This window comes from Ovis aries, chromosome 18 (assembly GCF_016772045.2).
Source record: "Ovis aries strain OAR_USU_Benz2616 breed Rambouillet chromosome 18, ARS-UI_Ramb_v3.0, whole genome shotgun sequence".
Classification (NCBI taxonomy): Eukaryota; Metazoa; Chordata; class Mammalia; order Artiodactyla; family Bovidae; genus Ovis; species Ovis aries.
In genome coordinates, this window is record NC_056071.1 from 55989085 (window position 1) to 56012373 (window position 23289).

Sequence of the window (23289 nt, forward strand, 5' to 3'; positions counted from 1 at the left end):
GTTTTTTTGAGTTTTAAAGTTTATGTTTTGGGGGGACATATGCCTTTTTTTCCCCAGGTATTATCGGAGTTAGACATCATGGTTCCGCTTCAGCTATTAATCGGTATGTTTTCTGATGGAGTTAATTCTGTCAAAGAACTGGCAAATCAAAGAAAATCAAGAGTCAGTGAACTGGCAGGGAACCTTGCAGCTCGAAGGGTAATTATTGCCATAATTGTCTTTGTCTTACTTGTTAAGATTTTGAAAACTCTTGTCAATTATAGTGGGCCTTAAAGTGGCATCATCATAAACTGCTCTGGAAATGCCTTTTTATCCTATCCCAACCACTCTATTAACCTTTTAAGCACATTGAATAACAGAAAACATCGATCTAAGGTATATTTGATATATTCTATAATCAGTTATTGAGTTTTCATTTTCCTTTGAGTTTTTCTCCTACACATCTCTGTTAGCTATCTCTCCCCTTGATAAACCAAAACAAAGTAGCTTGTGGGGCTACTACTCCTCTTTTTTTTTTTTGGTTTTCTGGTGAAGAAGAATTCTTCCCAGGTACTAGGCAGATCAGTGCTTTACTTTGGGAATGAGGAGTTTGGATATTGTTGTTTGTATGTTTTTTTTCTACTGTGTTTTGGGAAAAAATTATCAACTAGTGGTGACTGTAAGTGATACTGTCACTGTGCACTAACTGAGCCCATCTTATTGATCCCTTTGTGCCTTTGAGGATGAGAGAAGTCAGTATAGTCTGGTCTAAAGCATATGGAAGCTGTTGGATGTTTACGATAACTTTTCTATGGAGGACCTGATAACGTTTCTGCTCTTGTACTGACATCCCCAGACCATGGTCAGCTTTGGAGAGGCTGACTGTCAGCTGGTTGTGGGTGAGGACTGTTCTGGGCTTCTATTCCTGTCTAGCCTCTCCAAAACATCTTCCCTGTGGTATACCACAACCCTCCAGTCATTCTACCTGCTATCTAGGGATTAGAGAACATAACAAAATCATGAGATCATAGATTGTATTTAGTGCTTTTTAAAAATGTTTATAATTTTTTTTAATTTAAATTTACTTTTATTTCTAAAAAATGGTTTTAGTCTTTAATAGTCAATGATCAAGGAACGTCATGATGCTCACAAGAGCCATTCAGGGAATTTACATCTATATGTGACATTTCTGTGCATGTGTGCCAAGTTGCTTCAGTTGTATCTAACTCTTAGTGACCCTATTGGACTGTAGCCTGTCAGGCTCCTCTGTCCATGGAATTCTCCAGGCAAGAATAATGATATTTTATAATACCGTCATACTCATAGAATTCATGCTTTTAAAATGCTTTTAAAAAAAAATCACTATTTCTTTGCTCATGCGCCTCATAGGAACCAGCTGCCCAATATTTATATTTTATTTCTTTCTTTGGTAACCTTTAATATTACAGTACATGATTAACACTTTATACTGTGTAGTGTATTCACATGTAATGATATCACATGTGAAGATGTGTGAGGACTGTGTGAGGCAGTTGGAAAGAACTCATTATCCTCATTTTACAACTACTTAACCTGAGGTTCAGTGAACTGAAGTGATTTGCCATAGATAACACTATCATGATCCAGGTATTCTGATTCTTAATGGGATACTCTTCTTTTTTACTTTAAATGTGGTGTTCAAGGAGCTTTCTCATTATTAGAGAGATTTTAAAGAGAGAAAATATGACTTGAGACTGATGTACAGGTATGTCAGTCAGGGTCCTGCTACGGAATTCATCCCAGATGTTTAACGAAGAGTCTTTAATGGATACTTGGCCTATAGAGTCATGGGAATGGTTAAGGGGGCAATAGGGTCGGTGAGACACCCAGAGGCCAGCAGTAGTTCACTAGGAAGCCTTTATATACCTATAGCTGAAGGAACAAGTGTTCCTGGGCCTTTTGGCAGCTGAAGTTATAGGGAAAGGCTGGCTAGAGGAACTGGAGAGGATGGAGATGCTGCAGAAATGTAGCATCAGAGGAGCCAGGTGGTGGAGAGGAATACTCCTGCCTCTCTCTCTGCCAACTTCGGGTCTTCTGCTGGTGCTTCTCATTAACTGAATCCAGCTGGAAGCCATCCAGCAAGAGGGCCGGAGGAGACTCAGCTCTTGGCATCCTTGGGCATAGACCAGGACAGAAATGGGCAGTGAGGGCCTTTTGTGGGGGAAGACTTGGTTCACAAATGGAAAATAACTACTGCAATGGGCTTGATGTATTGTGGTCTCATGATAGTGTAATAATCATTATTGTCAGAGACCATTCTTCTTTTACCAGTCAATCTGAGATTCTGTGCTAATGATTCTAAAATTGATTTGCAATGCTTTACTTCTGGAAGTTGTCATTGTTCAGGTTATGCTTTTAGATAGATGCAGGCAATTTAGTTTAGTTGGAAATGTTGGTGGGATGAAAAATATAATGGCAAAGAGGCTGCCTTCATTCTTCAGGGTGATGATGTGTCATTTACCTGACAACTAGAAAGTTTGGATGATTTTATTTCTTATTTTTATGTTTTGAGAAGATGCATGGGATTTGGATGTAGTAATTCCATTGGCTAAGGAAGGAAATCAGTGTGACAGCTGGAAATACCTTCCACAGCATCCTCAAGTATTTTGTACAGCCATTTGAACTTCTATGAGTTCACTTATATGTGTTAATTTTCTTTTTTATAGGTGAGTGTTGCCTCTGATCCTGGTCGGCGAGTTCAGCACAATATGCTGAGTCCATTTCATAGTCCTTTTCAGAGTCCATTTCGGAGTCCTATGCGTAGTCCATTCCGTAGTCCTTTCAAGAATTTTGGACACCAAGGAGGAAGGACTATTGACTTTGATTGTGAAGATGATGAAATGAATCTAAATTGTTTCATCCTCATGTTTGATCTTCTCCTGAAGCAGGTAGCTGAAGCATGAACTTCCTTTAGTTCAGAGGTGAAGAATGAGGGGAAGCACTGTATAGTGATTCTTTCTTTATGTTGGGCATCTTCACACTTACTGAAATGATGCAGTATTACTCAGGACATTTCACAAACTTCTATGGGGATTTTCTAAAGAGCCCAGAAATACTTGCAATCATTGAATATCTGCAATGATGTTGACATATGAGAGTGGATATGCGTTTTAGCATTGTTAGAATTGATTCTGTTGAAAAAAACTTGGTGAACAAACTGGGTAATTCTGGTTTGGGGAAGAGCAAGGTATAACTCTATAGTGATGGGCTGATTTTAATATGAATTGATTTTTGAAGCTAATTTTAACAGGGAAGTTTAGAAAAGGCATTGGTCATGGATCATTTCTTCTTAATTTTTAATTTTGAAATAATTTGAGACTTGCAGAAAAGTTGAAAGAATAGTACAAAAAATTCCCAAGTACTTTCCCCCTAAGTTCTCTGAATGTTAACATTGATCACATTTATTTCTCTTCTCTCTCTCTTAGTCTATTTATGTATGTGTTAATTACAGAATTTTTTTAATGAACCATTTGAAAGTAAGTTGCACACAGGATATCCCTTTATCCTTAAATCCTTTAGAGTGTATTTTCTAAAAAATGGCATTCTTTTACAGAACCACATACAGTTGTCAAAATCAGGAAATTAATATTGTTATAAGACTATTATATATTATCAAGCTTATAGAAATTATTCATCAAAATTGATATAATAATCATATCACCTTTATAGCAAAAGAAAAAAGTGATTTTTGATTGAGGACTTAATCTAGTATCATTCATTGCAATGATTTGTCCTGACCCTTTAGTCTTCTCTATTTCAGGACAGTTCTTCAGCCTTTATCTGTCATATTCTTGACATTTCTGAAGAGTACAGTCCAGTTATGTTGTAGAATATTTCTCAATATGAGTCTGATGTTTCCTTATGAATCAATTTGCATTCAGCACTTTTGTCAGTCATGCTACAGATTTGATTTTATATTGTTTTCAGTGTCTGGTATCAGGAGGCACATGACATGCTAATGTCCCATTTCAGGTGGTGATAACTTGGTTAAAGTGATTTCTGCCAGATTTCTCTACTACAAAGTCACTACTTACCCCTTTGTAATTAGTAACTAACTTATAGAGAGCTACTGTAAGACCGATTTCCCATTTCTCATCAGGCTTTCACCTAGTTTTAGCATCCATGGGTGATTTATTTCTGAACCAATTTTTATTATGATGGTTACCAAATGATAATTTTCCAATTCCATCATTTCTTCTAATTTATTAGCTGGAATTCTACTGAAGAAGCAGGTTCCCCCCTCTCTATTTAATATTGATATTTATTTGTTTAATCTACTTGTACCCAAGTTTACTCATGAATTCTTATTTTGTTCAGTGAGCTAAAATTCATTACTATAATTATTTATTTTGAGACTCATATTTGGCCAGTGGGAGCCCTTCAAATTGGCTTCTGTGTTCTTTTGACATACACCCATCATTCTGTGAATACTTCCTTAATGTTTTGCTTGTTAAAATGTTCCAAGCTCATTTTACATTTTTCCTGGAATCAGCCATTTCTCCCAGGAGTTCTGGTTCCTTTAGTGGATAAAGGTATTTAGAAACCAAGATCTGGACATTGGGTGAGGAGCAACAGTTTTAAATGTTTAACATCTCACAAAGTGATGGGTTTAAAAAAGAACCCTCTTTTAAATGTCTTACATGAATTAAACATTATTTCCATTACTTTGTATTGTGTTACATTCTTTTTAGAAGAGTCCATGGAAAGCAATGTATAGTCATGGTCTGCAAGGTGTGTTATCTTTAAATAATTTAATATTGTCATCAATTAGTGAAAATATCCCCAATTAGAGTGCCAATAGAATACTGAACAAAAGGATCAAACTCCTCCTTTTTTTTTTTTTTTTTTTGGCCTTTTTTTGATATCTTTCAGATGGAGTTGCAAGATGATGGGATCACAATGGGTTTTGAGCACAGCTTATCAAAGGACATTATTTCCATTATAAACAATGTCTTCCAAGCCCCCTGGGGGGGCTCCCACACCTGCCAGAAAGAAGAAAAAGCAATTGAGTGTAACTTATGTCAATCTAGTATTCTCTGCTATCAGCTTGCTTGTGAACTCCTGGAGAGACTGGCTCCCAAAGAAGAAAGCCGACTGGTGGTAAGCAGTTGAAGAAATGAGATGATCCATGAATAATAGTAGTCAAGACTGCCGTAGATGGTGGAATGAATCTTCTCCAGTATTACCTTATGCTCCATGCTGGGTAACATGTGCAACTGTGTTAAAAGAAAGTTTCCCTGTTCCTTTCACCAACTCAGGCTCCTGGTAATAGATATGGAATGAAGCTATCTTACACAGAAATCTTGAGTTAGAATTCTTTTTTTTTTTTTTTGATAAATTATTTATTTATTTTTTTACTTTACAATATCTTGAGTTATGGTTGTAACATATTTATTCATACAGTTTTCATAAATACAGTGCATTACTGGTATTCTTATTTTTCATCCTGGCAACAATTTAATATTTTAAATTAATTTTCATTGAACTAAAGTTGCTTTACAGTGTTGTGTTAGTTTCTGCTGCTGCTGCTAAGTCGCTTCAGTCGTGTCCGACTCTGCGTGACCCCATAGATGGCAGCCCACCAGGCTCCCCCGTCCCTGGGGTTTTCCAGGCAAGAACACTGGAGTGGGTTGCCATTTCCTTCTCCAATGCATGAAAGTGAAAAGGGAAAGTGAAGTCGCTCAGTCGTGTCCGACTCTTAGCAACCCCATGGACTGCAGCCCACCAGGCTCCTCCGCCCATGGGATTTTCCAGGCAAGAGGACTGGAGTGGGGTGCCGTTGCCTGTTAGTTTCTACTCTGTAGCAAAATGAATTTTACTGGTATTCTTGAAATAATTTTATCACAATGTTCTGTTACAAAGTTTAGGTAACAGTGAATAGTACAAAATATACACGTCAAATATTGAGTAGGTAGACTGGATGTAGACGTGAAAATTCCTGATTTAACCTCAGTGTGTAAAATTCATTGACTCTGTCAACAACCAATAAAGCTTTCATTTCATTTTCTGCTTTTTAAGAAAATTGTTTGAATAAGGAATAGCTAATATATGCCATACATTAGCTACTTCATATATTAGTTATTCCCTGTTTGGGCTATTTACCATCTTAAATACATACATCACCACCCTCATACCATCATAGGTAGATGAACCTGAATCATTCAAGCCAGTGTTCCACATCTTCTCTCTTTCTTCCCCCAGTGTTTGTATAGGTAGAAAGTGACTTCATAAAAAAAAAATTCTTTTGAGGTCTAGTATACATGCAGTAAAGTGTTTCTTCAGTTTTTAAATACCTTTCAGCCCATGTAACTCATTAGTCTTACTTGTCACAATGTACTATTCCTGCGATATGGTCTTGTAAACTCATTGGGAATATAGTTTACATCTATTACCTACAACAGTCACAGTAATAGATGGTTTGAGAACATCATTTAACTTAATGTCTAGTCAGGAAGATGTTTAAGTAAATGAAACACCATAAGACAGAGTGATGAGCATAATGAGAGAGAGATGAATGAGGTAGTTATGAGAGAACAGAAAAGGGACGAGTCCAGGTTAGACGTATGTTAGAGCTGGGCAAGATCTTCCCAGAGGAGATGGCTTCTGAGTGCCTCTATGAAGGAAGAGTGGAGTTAATGAAATGAAGGTGATAGAAAAAAAGCCCTTTGAGACCTAGGAAGCTCTCTGCTTAAATGATACAGAGGAAAGAGGATAATGATTTACTCAGGAAACTGTGTAGGTCATTGTTGATAGAGCAGAGAGAAAGATAGAAAAGGAGAGAAAGGTAGGGTCCATTTTAAAATCACATTTATTAAAGGCTGTGTCTGCTAGACTAAGAAGTATGGGTTTTATCTCAGTGATAGTGGGGGAATCCTGAAGAATTTTAATCAGGGTGCTGCTATAATTTGATGAATTTGAGAAATTCTGCCAGTGGAGGAGAGAGATAAGAGGATTTGGATACCCAGAACAGGAATCTAGTCAGAAGATTAATTGATCACTCAGGGACAGGGGAGCCTGGTGGGCTACCATCTATGGGGTTGCACAGAGTCAGACACGACTGAAGCGACTTAGCAGCAGCAGCAGCAGCAGGGAAGAAACAGGGGAGCCTGAACTAAGGTAGTGGTGGTGGTGATGAGGAGAAGTCACGGGACTGATGGATTTTTAGAAAAGAGAATTGACAGCACTTGGTGTTTAGTTAGTGGTTTTTTTTTGTTGTTGTTGTTGTTTTTTCCATCTGTGTTGTGCAGCATGTAGGATTTAGTTCCCTGACTAGGGATTGAACCTGTGTGTACTGTAGTGAAAGTGCAGAGTCTTGACCACTGGACTGCCAGGGAAGTCCCTAGTTAGTGTTTAGCATTGGAAAAATTGAGGATAAATCCATGTTTTGTGGTCTGGGAACTGATGATATTGCCATTTACAGAGAATTATAGGTGAGTTACTGGGTATATGCAGAACAGTCAGTATGCACCGTATTGAATTTTATGGAACTCAGTTTGTAATTTAACTTAACATCTTGTCATGGGTGACCTAGGAACAGGGCCAGTCTCATCAAAACTGAAGCTGGCAAGGATATTCTTCAGAACCTTCCCAGACACCATTTTAGCTCTGAATTTTTTCTTCTTTTGTATCCTATCAGTATCCCATCAATCTTTACCGCTTGCTTTGAGCTGGCAATCAAGTAATTCTTCAAATTTTTACTGGTTAAAGTGTTAAATAAGGAGGATATTTTAAAATTTTATTTTTAAAAAGTTTTAAGTTTTATTTTATATTGGAGTATAGTTGATTTACAGCATTGTTTAGTTTCAAGTGTACAGCAAAGTGATTAAATTATGCATATACATATAACCATTCTTTTTCAGATTCTTTTCCCATACAGGTTGTTATAGAATACTGAGTAGAGTTCCCTGTGCTATACAGTAGGTCCTTACTGATTATCTATTTTATATATATTCGGAGAAGGCAATGGCACCCCACTCCAGTACTCTTGCCTGGAAAATCCCATGGACGGAGGAGCCTGGTAGGCTACAGTCCATGGGGTCGTGAAGAGTCGGACACGACTGAGCGACTTGACTTTCACTTTTCACTTTCATGCATTGGAGAGAAATGGCAACCCACTCCAGTGTTCTTGCCTGGAGAATCCCAGGGACGGGGAGCCTGGTGGGCTGCCGTCCATGGGGTCGCACAGAGTCGGACACGACTGAAGTGGCTTAAGTTGCTTCAGTTGTATCTGACTCTGTGCAACCCCATAGACGGCATCCCACAAGGCCCTCCTGTCCCTGGGATTCTCCAGGCAAGAACACTGGAGTGGATTGCAGCAGCAGTGTGTATATATTAATTCCAAACTCCCCCCAACCTTTCCCCTAAAACAGGATGATTTTAAAAGAGGATATTTGAAGGTGGAACTTCAAAGAAAGAATAAAACTGGAATAGGAGGATAACTAGAGATGGATATTTTAAATAGTAGCCATACCTAGTATGTACTCTCTCTCTCTTTCTTTTCAAATTTCTTCCACTCATTTTTCAGCTTATTATACATCTGTATGTATACAGATGTGGTGTTAAGTATATTCACATTGTTGTATAGCCAATCTTTATAATATTTTCATCTTGCAAAACAGAAACTCTATACCCATCAAACAATAATGCTCATCCCTCCCTCCTCTTAACTCTGGAGAATACCATTTTACTTTCTGTTTCTATTACTTTGACCCCTATAGATACCTCATATAAGTGGAATCATACAATATTTATCCTTTTATGATCAGCTTATTTCACTTAGCGTAATGTCTTTGTGCTCAAATGCTTGGTTGCATCCCACTCTCTGTGATCCCATGGACTGTAGCCCATCAGGCTCCTCTATCCATGGGATTTCCCAGCCAAGAATACTGGAGTGGGTTGGCATTTCCTACTCCAGGGGATTTTCCCAACCTATGTATCAAATCTGTGTCTCTCGTGTCTCCTGTATTGGCAGGTGGATTCTTTACCACTAGTGCCACCTGGGAAGCCTGGCATAATGTCCTCAAGGTCCATTCATATTGTATCGTGTGTCAGAATTTCTTTCCTATTTATAAGAGTGAATAATATTCCATTGTATATATTTGCTATATTTTGTCTATTTGTTCATCTGTTGATGAACACTTGGGTAGGTATACCTAGCTCTCTTTAACTCACATGTTATAGAAATGTCTTGCTCCAAAAAATTTGACTTCCCCCAGCCACCAGTATTTGCATCCAAATATGTTGATGTGAGGGCTTCCTAGGTGGTGCAGTGGTAAAGAATTTTTCTGTCAATGCAGGAGACACAAGAAATGCAGGTTCAACTGCTGAATTGAGAAGATCCCCTGGAGTAGGAAATGGCAACCCGTTCCAGTATTCTTGCCTGGGAAATCCCGTGGACAGAGAGAGGAGCCTGGCTGGCTACAGTCCATGGGGTCACAGAGAGTCAAACACGACTGAGCACACACACACATATTGACGTGAACCCCTTATTATTCTCTGCTAATTAAGTACTGTTAGTGAACAAAATGAGCATGGGTTGGAATTACTAGGTAATTGAAACAAGCACAGGAATTAAAGCAGAGGTGAGAAAGTGAGCCTAGGAAGTTTAACAACGTTTTTAAGATTTTTTTCCCATATGTATTTTAAGCTAATGAAAATGTTTCAGAAAACAGCTGATCTAAATGTCCTTTAACCATTATGCCAATAACCATCATGCAGGAAGTGCCTTTGCTCCCCTGGGGTTCAGCACAGGGCCTGGGACCAGCAGGTGCTCACCTACTTTTTGTTCACATCCCCGAAGGGCTGCTCATCCGGCTGCTTGTCATGTTTGTTTCAGGAGCCCACAGACAGCCTTGAAGATAGCCTCCTTTCCTCCAGACCAGAGTTTATTATAGGCCCTGAAGGTGAGGAGGAGGAGAATCCAGCAAACAAGCATGAAGAGAACCCTGGCAACTGCCCCGAGCCCATGGAACATGCTGGTAGGTGGGCTGTGGCTTATTGGGAGTAGTGGGCACATCCCACCCAGTCTGCACTAACATTCAGGACCTGGGTTGCTTAGACTACTCTAGACGTGGGCAAGTTCAGACTGTGCACATGAACCATTTCTCTCAAGATTATGAAGTGAACAGATCCAGGGCGTGCTTCTGGTGGAGCAGAAGTCCCTGAGCATGTTTATGGCAATAGGAGCTTGTGAGCGACAAAAACCCACCCTGTCAGTGAAGGCAGCGTCTCCACATTGAATCGTGTTCAGTGAATTGTGTTCTCTATGGAGAAGTAGCTGTGAGCTAAGGTTGAAGGGCCAAACTCTGGGAGACAGTGAAGGACAGGGAAGCCTGGCGTGCTATAGTCCATGGGGTCACAAAGAGTCAGACACGACTGAGCGACTAAACAGCAACCACCAAGTGGAGGGTGGCAGCACACTTGAGAGCGACTCGGGTCATTTGGCCCAAGCACAGTGCTTTTGGATAGAGGTGGCCAAAGCTGCACCCTAGGGCTTTGGCTGGGACCTTGGATGGGCTCATCGTGAGCAGCTGTACAAGTCATACTCTAAGGCTACTTGGTTGGCTCTGCTCAGAGCTGGGAAGAGGGATGCCCTCATTCTAGTTTGCTTAAAGGCTCTGTGTAGGCTAACTGGGAGCAGCAAGATGGCAGGAAGAGGCCCCCATGAAATCATCTCCAGCTCTTCAAACGCTGAAGGGGTTTCAGGAATTTAGGGTGTGACCTCACGTCCCTCTGGCAAAGCCTGGTTTCTGGATCTGCACTGTGGCACTCTCTGAATTTGTATCTTCCTGCTTCCGCAATCCTGAACTGTAGGTATAACTGGCCCCTGGGGGACCCACTCCCCAGAACCAAAGTTTGGGAAGCACAGGCTTTCCATCACCCCTTCAGTGAACAGCAAACATTAAATAACTATTTTGGGGGCTCCTTTTCAGCTCATGGGGCATCTGATCAGACCAGGGTAACTACATTGTTAGTATAGACTGCTTGGTTGGAACTCACTGCTTCAGCAGGAACTGTATAAATAGTTAGTTGAGGGTGAATATATTGACTTCCTGGGTGGCTAAAGTGGTAGAGAATCCGCTTGCCAATGCATGAGACGTGGGCTTGATCCCTGGGTCAGAAAGATCCTCTGGAGGATGAAATGGTAACCCACCCCAGTATTCTTGCTTGGAGAATCCCAAGAACAGAGGAGCCTGGCAGGCTACAGTCCATGGGGTTACAAAGAGTCAGACATGACTGGCACACACACACACATACAAAATATTGACTCACACTATTCAGAACCACTGACACTTAGATAAGGGAACACCTAAGATCACCTACTTCATTGGTTCTCAGCATGTACTAGAGGCTGTAAATCTCTGTGTTTTCTTTTGACCATCCTTAATTGGGTGGCAGTTGGTGAGAAGACGTGGGCAAAGGATGAGGAGATCCAGGCTCACCACCCTGCTTCAACCAGGGTGCTCTGTCTTGTGCTATTTCATATGTTGGAGTTCTAAGCAAGATTCTGTTTCAACAAAGGATTTCATGGAAAGAGATTTGAAGCCTGCTGATCTAGGTCAGCCTTCTCACTTTGTGGATGAGGAAAGTACATCCACGATGGTTGAGCATCTTGCTCGTGGTCATGTAGCTTCTGTTGTTCACTCCTGATTTATACTTTATGCTCAACATGATTCCAAAATGTAATGGAGCATCAGGGTCATCTGAGGAGTTGAAAGACAAACACAGTGAAATGAGCTCCACCTGCTCACCCTTGATCCTGGGTATACTGGGGTGGGAGACTGGAAATTGGTAACCCAAATATTGTGTAACTAGTTAGTGGCAGGGATGAGACTAGAACCTGAGTCTCTGGGTTTACTTAGATTTACTAATTATTTGCTAAGGCTGAGGCCCAAGCCATGTTTCTATCAGGAATTAATGCCTAAGGAAAGCATGGATTTCACTTATTTTTTTTTCTCTGAAAGCCACATGGTAGATTTAGTCTTTTTTAAAAAATTAATTTATTTTAATTGAAGGGTAATTACTTTACAATATTGTGGTGGTTTTTGCCATACAGTACAGAGACATGAATCAGCCATGTGTCCCACCATCCTGAACCCCCCTCCCATCACCCTTCCCTACCCTATCCCTCTGGTTGTCCCAGAGCACCAGCTTTGAGTGCTCTGCTTCATGCATCAAACTTGTTCTGGTCATCTATTTTACATATGGTAATATTCATGTTTCAATGCTATTCTCTCATATAGTCCGACCCTTGCCTTCTTCCACATAGGCTAAAAGTCTGTTCTTTACATCTGAATCTCTTTTGCAGTGTTGCCTATAGGATCATCGTTACCATCTTTTTAAATTCCATATAGTGGATTAATATGCTTTCTGACTTATTTCACTCTATATAATAGGCTCCAGTTTCATCCACCTCATTAGAACTAACTCAAATGTGTTCTTTTTTTTAAAAATAGCTGAGTAATATTCCACTGTGTATATGTACCACAACTTCCTTATCCATTTGTCTGCTGATGGACATCTAGGTTGCTTCCATATCCTGACTGTTGTAAACAGTGCTGCGATGAACACTGGGGTACATGTATCTCTTTCAATTCTGGTTTCCTTGTTGTGTATGCCCAGAAGTGGGATTCCTGGGTAGTATGGCAGATCTATTTCTAGTTCCAGTTTTTAAAGGAATCTCCACACTGTTCTCCATAGTGGCTGTACTAGTTTGCATTCCCACCAACAGTGTAAGAAGGTTCCTTTTTCTCCACACCCTCTCCAGCATTTATTGTTTGTAGACTTTGTGGTGGCAGGCATTCTGCCCGGCATGAGATGGTACCTCATTGTGATTTTGATTTGCATCAAAATTCACCAAGCCAGGCCTCAGCAATACGTGAACCGAGAACTTCCTGATGTTCAAGCTGGCTTTAGAAAAGGCAGAGGAACCAGAGATCAAATTGCCAACATCCGCTGGATCATGGAAAAAGCAAGAAAGTTCCAGAAAAACATCTATTTCTGCTTTATTGACTATGCCAAAGCCTTTGATGTGTGGATCACAATAAACTGGAAAATTCTGAGAGAGATGAGAATACCAGACCACCTAACCTGCCTCTTGAGAAATCTGTATGCAGGCCAGGAAGCAACAGTTAGAACTGGACATGGAACAACAGACTGGTTCCAAATAGGACAAGGAGTACGTCAAGGCTGTATATTGTCACCCTGCTTATTTAACTTATATACAGAGTACATCATGAGAAACGCTGGACTGGGAGAAACACAAGCTGGAATCAAGACTGCCGGGAGAAATATCAATAACCTCAGATGTGCGGATGACACCACCCTTATGGCAGAAAATGAAGAGGAACTAAAAAGCCTCTTGATGAAAGTGAAAGAGGAGAGTGAAAAAGTTGGCTTAAAGCTCAACATTCAGAAAATGAAGATCATGGCATCCGGTCCCATCACTTCATGGGAAATAGATGGGGAAACAGTGGAAACAGTGTCAGACTTTATTTTTTTGGGCTCCAAAATCACTGCAGATGGTGACTGCAGCCATGAAATTAAAAGAAACTTACTCCTTGGAAGAAAAGTTATGACCAACCTAGATAGTATGTTCAAAAGCAGAGACATTCCTTTGCTGACTAAGGTCTGTCTAGTCAAGGCTATGGTTTTTCCTGTGGTCATGTATGGATGTGAGAGTTGGACTGTGAAGAAGGCTGAGCGCTGAAGAATTGATGCTTTTGAACTGTGGTGTTGGAGAAGACTCTTAAGAGTCCCTTGGACTGCAAGGAGATCCAACCAGTCCATTCTGAAGGAGATCAGCCCTGGGATTTCTTTGGAAGGAATGATGCTAAAGCTGAAACTCCAGTACTTTGGCCACCTCATGTGAAGAGTTGACTCATTGGAAAAGACTCTGATGCTGGGAGGGACTGGGGGCAGAAGGAGAAGGGGATGACAGAGGATGAGATGGCTGGATGGCATCACTGACTTGATGGACATGAATCTGAGTGAACTCCGGGAGTTGGTGATGGACAGGGAGGCCTGGCGTGCTGCAATTCATGGGATTGCAAAGAGTCAGACACGACTGAGCGACTGAACTGAACTGAACTGATAATGAGTGATGTTGACCATCTTTTCATGTGTTTGTTAGCCATTTGTATGTCTTCTTTGGAGAAATGTCTGTTTAATTCTTTGGCCCATTTTTTTATTGGGTCATTTATTTTTCTGCAGTTGAGCTGCAGGAGCTACTTGTATATTTTGGAGATTAATTCTTTGTCAGTTGCTTCATATGCTATTATGTTCTCCCATTCTGAAGGCTGCCTTTTCACCTTGCTTATAGTTTCCTTCATTGTACAAAAGCTTTAAAGTTCAATTAGGTCCCATTAGTTTATTTTTGTTTTTATTTCCATTACTCTGGGAAGTAAGTCAGAGGAATCTTGCTGTGATTTATGTCAGAGTATTCTGCCTATGTTTTCCTCTAAGAGTTTTATAGTTTCTGGTCTTACGTTTAGATCTTTAATCCATTTTGAGTTTATTTTTGTGTATGGTGTTACATAGTGTTCTAGTTTCATTCTTTTACAGGTGGTTGACCAGTTTTCCCAGCACCACTTGCTAAAGATACTGTCTTTTCTTCATTGTATATTTTTGCCTCCTTTGTCAAAGATAAGGTATCCACAGGTGTGTGGATTTATCTCTGAGCTTTCTATTTTGTTCCATTGATCTATATTTCTGTCTTTGTGCCAGTACCACACTGTCTTGATGACTGTAGCTATGTAGTACAGTCTTAAGTCTGGCAGGTTGATGGATTTCACTTATGATCTAATAACCTGTACTCTTTCTGTGTAAATAGGTTTTTTTAACCCAACATAGTATACAAATCAATTAATTGCCACTTGAATAATGGTTAAAATCAAGCAGTTGGTTTTTGTAAATTACACTTCCCTTGTGCTTAATTGTTTGTGAGCTCCACTTACCTAAACATTTGCTCTGTTCATCTCCCCTAAACACCACTTCAGGCTCTGGTCACTGTTTCTGGTCTACTTTTCCTCTCTTACTTTCTGCTGTTTGCAGGACACAGTTGTCTCCTCAGCGAAGAGGAATTATTTTCCAAGACCAGCCTTGCCTGCTGCTGAGCACCCTGGTCCTGCTTCTGCTTTGTGGGTTGTCAGGAGGGGTTCTTGAGCTCTTCTGTAGGAGATTAGAGGAACACTCTATTGATATATGTTCAGTGGTTTCCTCCTCTTTCTAGAATATTTCCTGTTTCCTGTTTTGTGGCCTGGCACCTATTTTATACAGTAGTCAGATGTGTCCTCCATTAAAAATATTAAAAAAATTTTTTATGCTAGACAAAGATGGTTTGACTCCCAGTATCTCTCATCCTAGGAATTGCCAAAACTTATAATAGTGATTTCAAAACATTTTATACTAGTTTCTACATTTGAGAATTAACTTGTGAATTCTTTTCTCTGGCATGCCTCATTTACAATATACCTTCCTCAAGCCACCTCCCCCACCCCCAACTATAGAGGCAAAGGTCTTTTTAGAGATCTTCACAAGAAGATAAAACCATGAATAGTTCTCACTTAAATATTCTCAAGTCTTTAAAAGTATCCTTTTTTTGCAAGAGTAAGTCCTGTGAATGTGTGGAAAGGATACATGTGAATTCTGGGGTAAATCCTTAGGTGTTAATACAACTTGCATATGTCTCTTTGAAAGTGAAAAAGAAAGTGAAAGTGTTAGTTGCTCAGTTGCTCAGTCATGTCCGACTGTTTCTGACCCCAAGGACTGTGTCGCCCATCAGGTCCTCTGTCCATGAAATTCTCCAGGAAGAATTCTGGAATGGGTAGCCATTCCCTTCTCCAGGGGATCTTCCTGACCCAGGAATCAAACCCTTCCTGCACTATAAGCAGATTCTTTACCATCTGAGCTACTAGGGAAGCTCACTTCTCTCTTTAATACCTGCATTCCCCAGTGTCTCAGATGGTAAAGAATCTGCCTTCAATGCAGGAGACCCAGGTTTGATCCCTGGGTTAGGAAGATCCCCTGGAAAAGGAAATAGCAATCCACTCCAGTATTCCTGCCTGGGAAATTCCATGGAGAGGAGCCTGGCGGGCTACAGTCCATGGGGTCGTAAAGAGTCAGACATGACTGAACAATTAACATTTTCACACTATACTATCTCTCTTTCAAATAAGAAGGCAAACCTAGCCAAGCCCTAGGCCCCTCCAGGTATCAGTGGAACTAGGTGCCCACAGGAGCATAGGGCTGGGCTGGGGTTGCTTCAGGGAATGAAAGATATCTGAATACACAGTGGAAGTGGGAAGCTGAGGATCCTAAATCTAGCTTTCCTGCACTTGCATTATGGAAAGTATATATGCTTACTTGGAGAACAAAGAAACACTTTACATGAATATTTTTAATATATTCTATTTACATATTTACTTCTCTTCATTTTATGGTCTTGATAATTCATGAATGATGGGGAAAAGAGTTGTGCTAACTTGTGTGTAATTATTTCTTCCTAGCAATAAAGAATGATACTGAAAGAAAGTTTTGCTACCAGCAGCTTCCAGTAACGTTGAGACTAATATACACCATTTTCCAGGTATATTTTTTGAGATATTTGAATATTTTATTTGGTAGCATTGCCATTTGTGATAACTCAGTAAACATGTGGTTCTTTGCATAGGAAATGGCTAAGTTTGAAGAGCCAGACATTCTTTTTAACATGCTCAATTGCCTGAAGATCCTCTGTCTACATGGAGAGTGTTTGTACATTGCTAGAAAAGATCATCCTCAATTTTTAGCCTATATTCAGGATCATATGCTAATTGCAAGGTATGTCTTCCTAATAGTGTTTTTGTCTGTTTCTATTGTAGATTTCATCTGTGAAAATCAGTGTTAGAATAAGGCTTATCAACTCATTGGGTTATTTCTCTTAGTCAAGACAGACTAATTTGCCTATAGGAAATACTTTCATTTCTTTTCTATAGTCTAATTTTTTAAGTATATCAATATGAGGGATAGTAATTTGCTAGATACTGTAGAAGTAGAAAAGGCAAAATAAGGATTATTTTATGCCTTTTAATTGTTAGATGACTTAGGAATATAGTGTATGCTAGAAAAATGTCAATTGGTATAAGTTAATAGATACCAAGTACAACTGAGTAAGACTCAACATCTTACTTGAAGTAGTACTGCTAATAAGCATCTAAGTCTCTCCATATATTGTCTGAAAAGTTATTTTTTAGAGATTGCTGAAGCATTTTGAGAAAAATAATAAAACATTGTCCTAGATTTACTAATTATTTTCTTCCTGACAACCTTAAAATAACTGTTACAGTGTTCTTGGAAATAAGTAAAAAATATTATTCTCATTTAATATGTAAGCAAATGAGTTAATTAAAAAACATAAGTTTGGTTCAGGTTAACTTGGCTTCCCAGGTGGCTCAGTGGTAAAGAATCCACCTGCCAGTGCAGGAGACGCAGGTTGGATCCCTGGATGGAGAGGATCCCCTGGAGAAGGAAATGGCAGCCTACTCCAGTATTTCTGCCTGGAGAATCTCATGGGCAGAGGAGCCTGGAGGGCTGCAGTCCAGAGGGTCACACAGAGTTGGACACGACTTAAGTGAGTTAGAATGGAAAGCGAGGCTGGAGGTTGGGACTCGAGTGAAAGGCCTTTGAAAATAGAAGCTTTGAAGTCATGTCTGACTCTTGTGACTGCATGGAACTGTAGCCTGCCAGGCTCCTTTGGCTGTGGAATTTCCCAGGCAAGAATACTCAAGTGGGTTGCCATTTCCTTCTCCAGGGGATCTTCCTGCATTTTGTCTCCTGCACTGGTAGGTGGATTCTTTACCACTGATCCACCAGGGAAGCCCAATGTTTACATTTGTTGATCTAATTATAATAATATAGACATGTCATGGTGGCTCAAAGAATCTGCCTGTAATGTGGAAAACCGCATTCCATCCCTGAGTCTGGAAGAAGGGCATGGCAACCCACTCCAGTATTCTTACCTGGAGAATCCCCAGGGACTGAGGAGCCTGGCGGGCTACAGTCCATTGGGTTGCAAAGAGTCGGACACGACTGAGTGACTACACTACTACTACTACTACTTACTTAACAGTATTTGGAGATCTATGGAAGATTTTGAAACAATGAACAGGGTCAGAATTGTGCTTTCATCACATGAGTATGGAGAAAGGGGGCTTCCCTGGTAGCTCAGCTCATAAAGAATCCACCTGTAATGCAGGAGACCCTGGTTTGACTTCTGGGTCAGGAAGATCCCCTGGAGAAGGGACAGGCTATTCTTGGGCTTCCCTGGTGGATCAGACAGTAAAGAATCCACCTGTAATGCAGGAGACCTGGGTTCGATCCCTGGGTTGCGATGATCCCCTGGAGGAGGGCATGGCAACCCACTCCAGTATTCTTGCCTGGAGAATGTCATGGACAGAGGAGCCTGGTGGGCTACAGTACGTGGGGTCACAAAGAGTCAGATGTGACTGAGTGACTAAGCACAGCACAGCACATGAAGAAAAGAGATCACTGGGGACCATCCACATATGAGGGTATGCAAAGAGCTTGCAGAGGCTTTGGGAATGTTAAGATAATAATACAGAACTCCCTTCTGAAAAGTTTGTTCAAAGAAGAGGGAATGATCAGAAACTTGGAGGGGAAAAGAAGTAGATGTCAAGTGTTTTTTGAATCAAGAAGTTTGAAACATTTATGGTCCATAGAAAGGAGTAGAGGAAAGGGAGTAGTTGGTGGAGCCAAGTCCTGGAAGGCAGGCACATGTGATCAAGAACAAGGGTGGGGAGAAAGAGGAGGGATGCCTTTTCCTTTGAAGGGAGATGCATTTGTAGGAAAAGGAGCAGTGTCAAGGGGATCATAACAAGTAACTAGAACCTTAAGAATAGTAAACGCTGATGTCTTTCTCTGAGAGGGAGGGGGCGGTAAAGATTGAGTTGGGAGCTTGAAGAATATGGGAAAAAATATGGAACAGGTTGCATGAGGGAAGCAGTAAGGCATCAGCAAGAAATCAAAGAAGCACTAGCCTTGGGACCTTGCCGAGGTGAGCTGGCACCTAACTGTGATGGGCCAGGCATGTAGGAATTTGTGGATTTTTTCACCAGTATTCTGGGGCCTGGAAGTGGATAAAAGTAGGCAATGGGTTTATTCAGGAGTGGGCATTAGTGCTTTGATTATGGTGGAAGGTCAGAGGGATGAGGAATTCCAGAGGATCAAAATGGTTGACTCTGGGATCCTGTCTAAAACTGGAGGCAAGCGAAGCCAAAAGAGGTTTGACATTTGGGGGAAGAGTACAGAAAAGAGGGAAAAATAGCCTAAGTCAGGGTCAGAGGTGGGAACTGAATGTTCTCAGCCTTAAGATAAAGGCCACTGTGACAGGAAGAGGTGGACCTGTGAGACCATGGCTGGATTCACTAGAGACATTGGCAGAGGCTTGGATGACGAGGAAGTCTAGCAGGGACCACATTCAGCAGGGAAGGGAGAGGGGACAGGGCCCTATAAGTAGATGGCATGGGTTTCAAAAGAAAGAGGTTGGTAAGAGAAGGCCTGGAGGAAGCCATGGAAAGCAAGGATTGTGTGGAGCTAGTGAAGACAAGGGTGAAGATTCATAGAGAGGTTAAGGGGAAATTGTGTTACCAGCAAGATGTCAGGTTTCAGCTAAGATGGAGGGGGAAATATGCTAGTTTCCTAGGCTGCCGTAAGAAATGACTGCAAACTGAGTGGCAAAAAAATTTATATTCTTGCTTGGAAGTCAAATGTCATTTTGATTCTGGTGTTAACTTTAGAGCCAAAGAGGAAACAAAACAAAATAAACCAAAGTGAAAACAAACAAAAGCCATACTTTAGATAATTGAATAAAAATTTTGAAAATATTATTACTAAAAATATGCATTCAGAATTATTCTGGCATGTATTGTTAGGGACTTTGCTTTAACTTACTAAGGTGTGTTTTTGAGCAGTATTGGTCTGATTTTAGGAATGGCAAGTATTCCTAAGATGTTACCAGGGATGCCTCTCCCTTTCTGTTTGTTTTCTCTCTCTCCTCCCCCACCCTTTTCTCCCTCCCTGCCCATTGCTTAGCCTCGTTCTCTCTGTGTTGGCTTCTTCTCAGCAGGCTGCCCCTGTGAGGTGGGACAGGGTGGCCAGCAGATCTAGAGCCACATCTCACTTCATTCTTGAGATTTCAGAATACATACCAAAGCCTGGAAAAGGATGCTAGGTCCAAAGCCTGGAACAAGATGCTTGGTCACATGCCCACCCCTGGACTAATCACTCTATTCATTACATTGAAGTATTCTGATTAGTCTGGGCTTTGTGTTCACTCTTAGAATAGAGAAGATGGGGGAACTTGATTAACAACCCTGCCAGTTGGTGCAGAGGCTGTTCTTAATAGGAAAAGAGTTGTCTGCTAGAATAAGAATAACAGGATGCTAGGCAAACAAAACCAATAAAATTCTCCAAATGTTCACTATAAGAGCATTTTCAAAAATCACTTATCACCTCATCACCTTAATATAATTAATATCAGTTATTATTTAACAGTCATTGTCCATTTCTGTGCCTGGATTTATAATATACAGTTTAAAACTTTATGTTAACATGCAGTGTTAACTGGTAGCGTTTTTCTGTGTTCTTATATAAAAGTAATTTCTTAAAAAAAATTAACATAGGAAAGGGCTTCCCTGGCAGTTCAGTGATTAAGGCTCCACCTTAATGTCGGGGTTGAGGGTTCGATCCCTGGTCGGGGAACTAAGGTCCTACATGCTACAGAATGCAGCCAGACATTTAAAAAGAATTAACATCGAAAAAGAACATAGAAAAAGAGTGTATCAGAGGACTATAGCCTTGTGAATGAGCATCCCTACCAGCTATCTGTTAATGACACGTCCCATAAATTAAGATAATAAGATTTATTTCTAGAAAGTTTGTTGTAACTGTAACCACTTTGCTTTTTCTTGATTCCCCAGCCTGTGGAGAGTCGTCAAATCTGAATTCTCCCAGCTGTCTTCGTTGGCAGTTCCTCTCCTTCTTCACGCTTTGTCACTTCCTCATGGTGCTGACATCTTTTGGACAATCATAAATGGCAATTTCAACAGCAAAGACTGGAAGATGAGGTTTGAAGCAGGTACCACTGTATTAGCTTAAAAATTCTCTCTGGTTCACAAGGTAAACCAGATGTCCAGTTATGATATCTCTTTCTGGCCCTACCTTTTCCTCCCTTCTTTTTAGAAGGTGTTGTCCTGCTTGCTAGTGTTCTTTGTTGGCTCTACTTAATTGAGCTTCCTTGATAATAGAATTTTTCAGAATGGTCTTTAGGTAGGTTGACCTTCGCTAGGTTTGTCTAAGATAGTCCCAGTGTATGCCTATTGTCCAGAAGTGCTTATTAATTGTACCCTTGTTTACTCTCAAAGGGGTCCTAGTGTGAATGGTAGTCAGCCTAGTAGGTTACTTGCAACGGAATACCTGGAAATGTTTGCTTAAAATGCAGATTACTGGGCCTCATCCTAGACCTACTACATCAGAATTTTAGGAGGTGAGGCCAGAAATCTATATTTCTAACAAGTTCTCTCCAGGTAATTCAATGAAGCTTGAGAAGCTCTGCTGTAGTACTCTTGCCATTGAAACATCAGGGACCAAGTCTGCAGTGATGCTTGTAATTCCTAGTGCTTAGAATGGCAGGTTCCTAGAGGAACATGGTATGGAACGAACATGGGTGTGTCTTAGTCTTATATCTGCTGGCCTCATTGTCACTCTAATCTGCTGGTACTCCCACTCTCAAGGGGTAGCAAGCAGGGTTGACACACCACAGTGTGCCTAGTGAGAATGGTTTGGTATATTTTAGTGTCTCAGAAATTTTGCAGAGAAATGGAAGTTCCATCAGGTGAGTTAATTACTATACCTTGAGTTTAGTTCCCTAACATCTGATCCCCTCAAGGAGTTCTTGCTTTTAATGTCCCATGAATCCCAGGGCTGGTTTATTTATGTGACAGCACATGATATTGTATGAAATTAGAGTAAAACTTTCTAGCAAAAGACTACATGGTATTGGCAACATTTTATAGACATTTGAATACAAATAAAGCAGTTAAATATCTGATTATGTTGCTTTTCTACTCAAAAAATTTTAATAGGTCTTTAGATGCCTAGAGAATAAAGTTCAGAGTCCTTAAACTGACATTCAAAGATTCCCATGGTCTAACTGCATGTGTTTGAAGCCTTATTTCTCGCTTTTCTTTCTACATATGCCATTGCTATTTCTCCATTGCTTTTTGCTTTTCTTTATCCATGTGTTGACCATTCTGTGCTCTCCATCTGAAGTCCTCTTCCATTCAAGTTCAGTTCAGTCCAGTCACTCAGTCGTGCCTGACTCTGTGACCTGATGGACTGCAGCATACCAGGCTTCTCTGTGCATCACCAATTCCTGAAGCTTGCTCAAACTTGTGTCCATTGAGTCAGTGATGCCATCCAACCGTCTCATCCTCTGTCGTCCCCTTTTCTTCCTGCCTTCAATCCTTCCCAACATCAGGGTCTTTTCTAATGAATCTTTCTTCCATTCAAGGTCCCATTCAAATGCCACCTCCATTTCATGAGTCTTCAAATGCTCCCACAGGGTTTCACTTTCTCTATTTGTTCAGTGGAAAGTCATTTCTTTATCCTCTAATCTCCCGTAGCATTTTATTTCTGCCTTGTTAATGGCAGTTCCAGCCTTTTACATTACATTTCGGTTATAATTGTACTTGTGTTATCTCTTTTAGTTGACTTGACTTTGAAGTCAAGATCTGAGAATCATTCACATAATTAGTCTACTTGAGAAACCATAACAGAATACCATAGCCTGGGTGGCTTAAACAACACAAATTTATTTCTTACCATTCTGGAGGCTGGGAAGTTCAAGATCAAGGCTCCAGCTTATTGGGTTCCTTTGTGAGGGTTCTGTTCTTATCTTGTAGATGCTGCCTTCTTGCTGTATCTTCACATGGTGGAGAGAGAGAGAACTCTGGTCTCGCTTCTTCTTATTATAAGTTCACTAATCCCATAATAGGGAGCCTACCCTTATGATGTCATCTAAACTTAATTACCTCCCAAGGTCCCACCTCCAAATGCCATTACATTGGGAATTAAGATTCCAACATATCAGTTTTTGGAGGGGACATAAACATTCAGTCCGAAGCAGTTCATTTTTCCATTTACTTCCATCTCCCCTGAGTACTTAGAATGATCTCTTTTGTTGTTGCTCTTCAGTCGCTCAGTCATGTCTGACTC

General features: G+C 40.5%; 1 protein-coding gene across 9 annotated transcripts in view; it reads left to right on the forward strand.

Annotated features, from left to right (window-relative positions):
* UNC79 (unc-79 homolog, NALCN channel complex subunit) overlaps positions 1–23289 on the forward strand; it is a 274446-nt gene that overhangs the window by 141807 nt on the left and 109350 nt on the right. For all 9 annotated transcript variants that reach the window (XM_027957343.3, XM_042235396.2, XM_042235397.2 and 6 more), the window contains exons 17-23: positions 58–198; positions 2685–2906; positions 4891–5118; positions 9854–9995; positions 16524–16603; positions 16688–16836; positions 20994–21151. In XM_027957343.3, the coding sequence (XP_027813144.2) occupies positions 58–198; positions 2685–2906; positions 4891–5118; positions 9854–9995; positions 16524–16603; positions 16688–16836; positions 20994–21151 (1120 nt within the window). The remainder of the gene's footprint in view (positions 1–57; positions 199–2684; positions 2907–4890; positions 5119–9853; positions 9996–16523; positions 16604–16687; positions 16837–20993; positions 21152–23289) is intronic.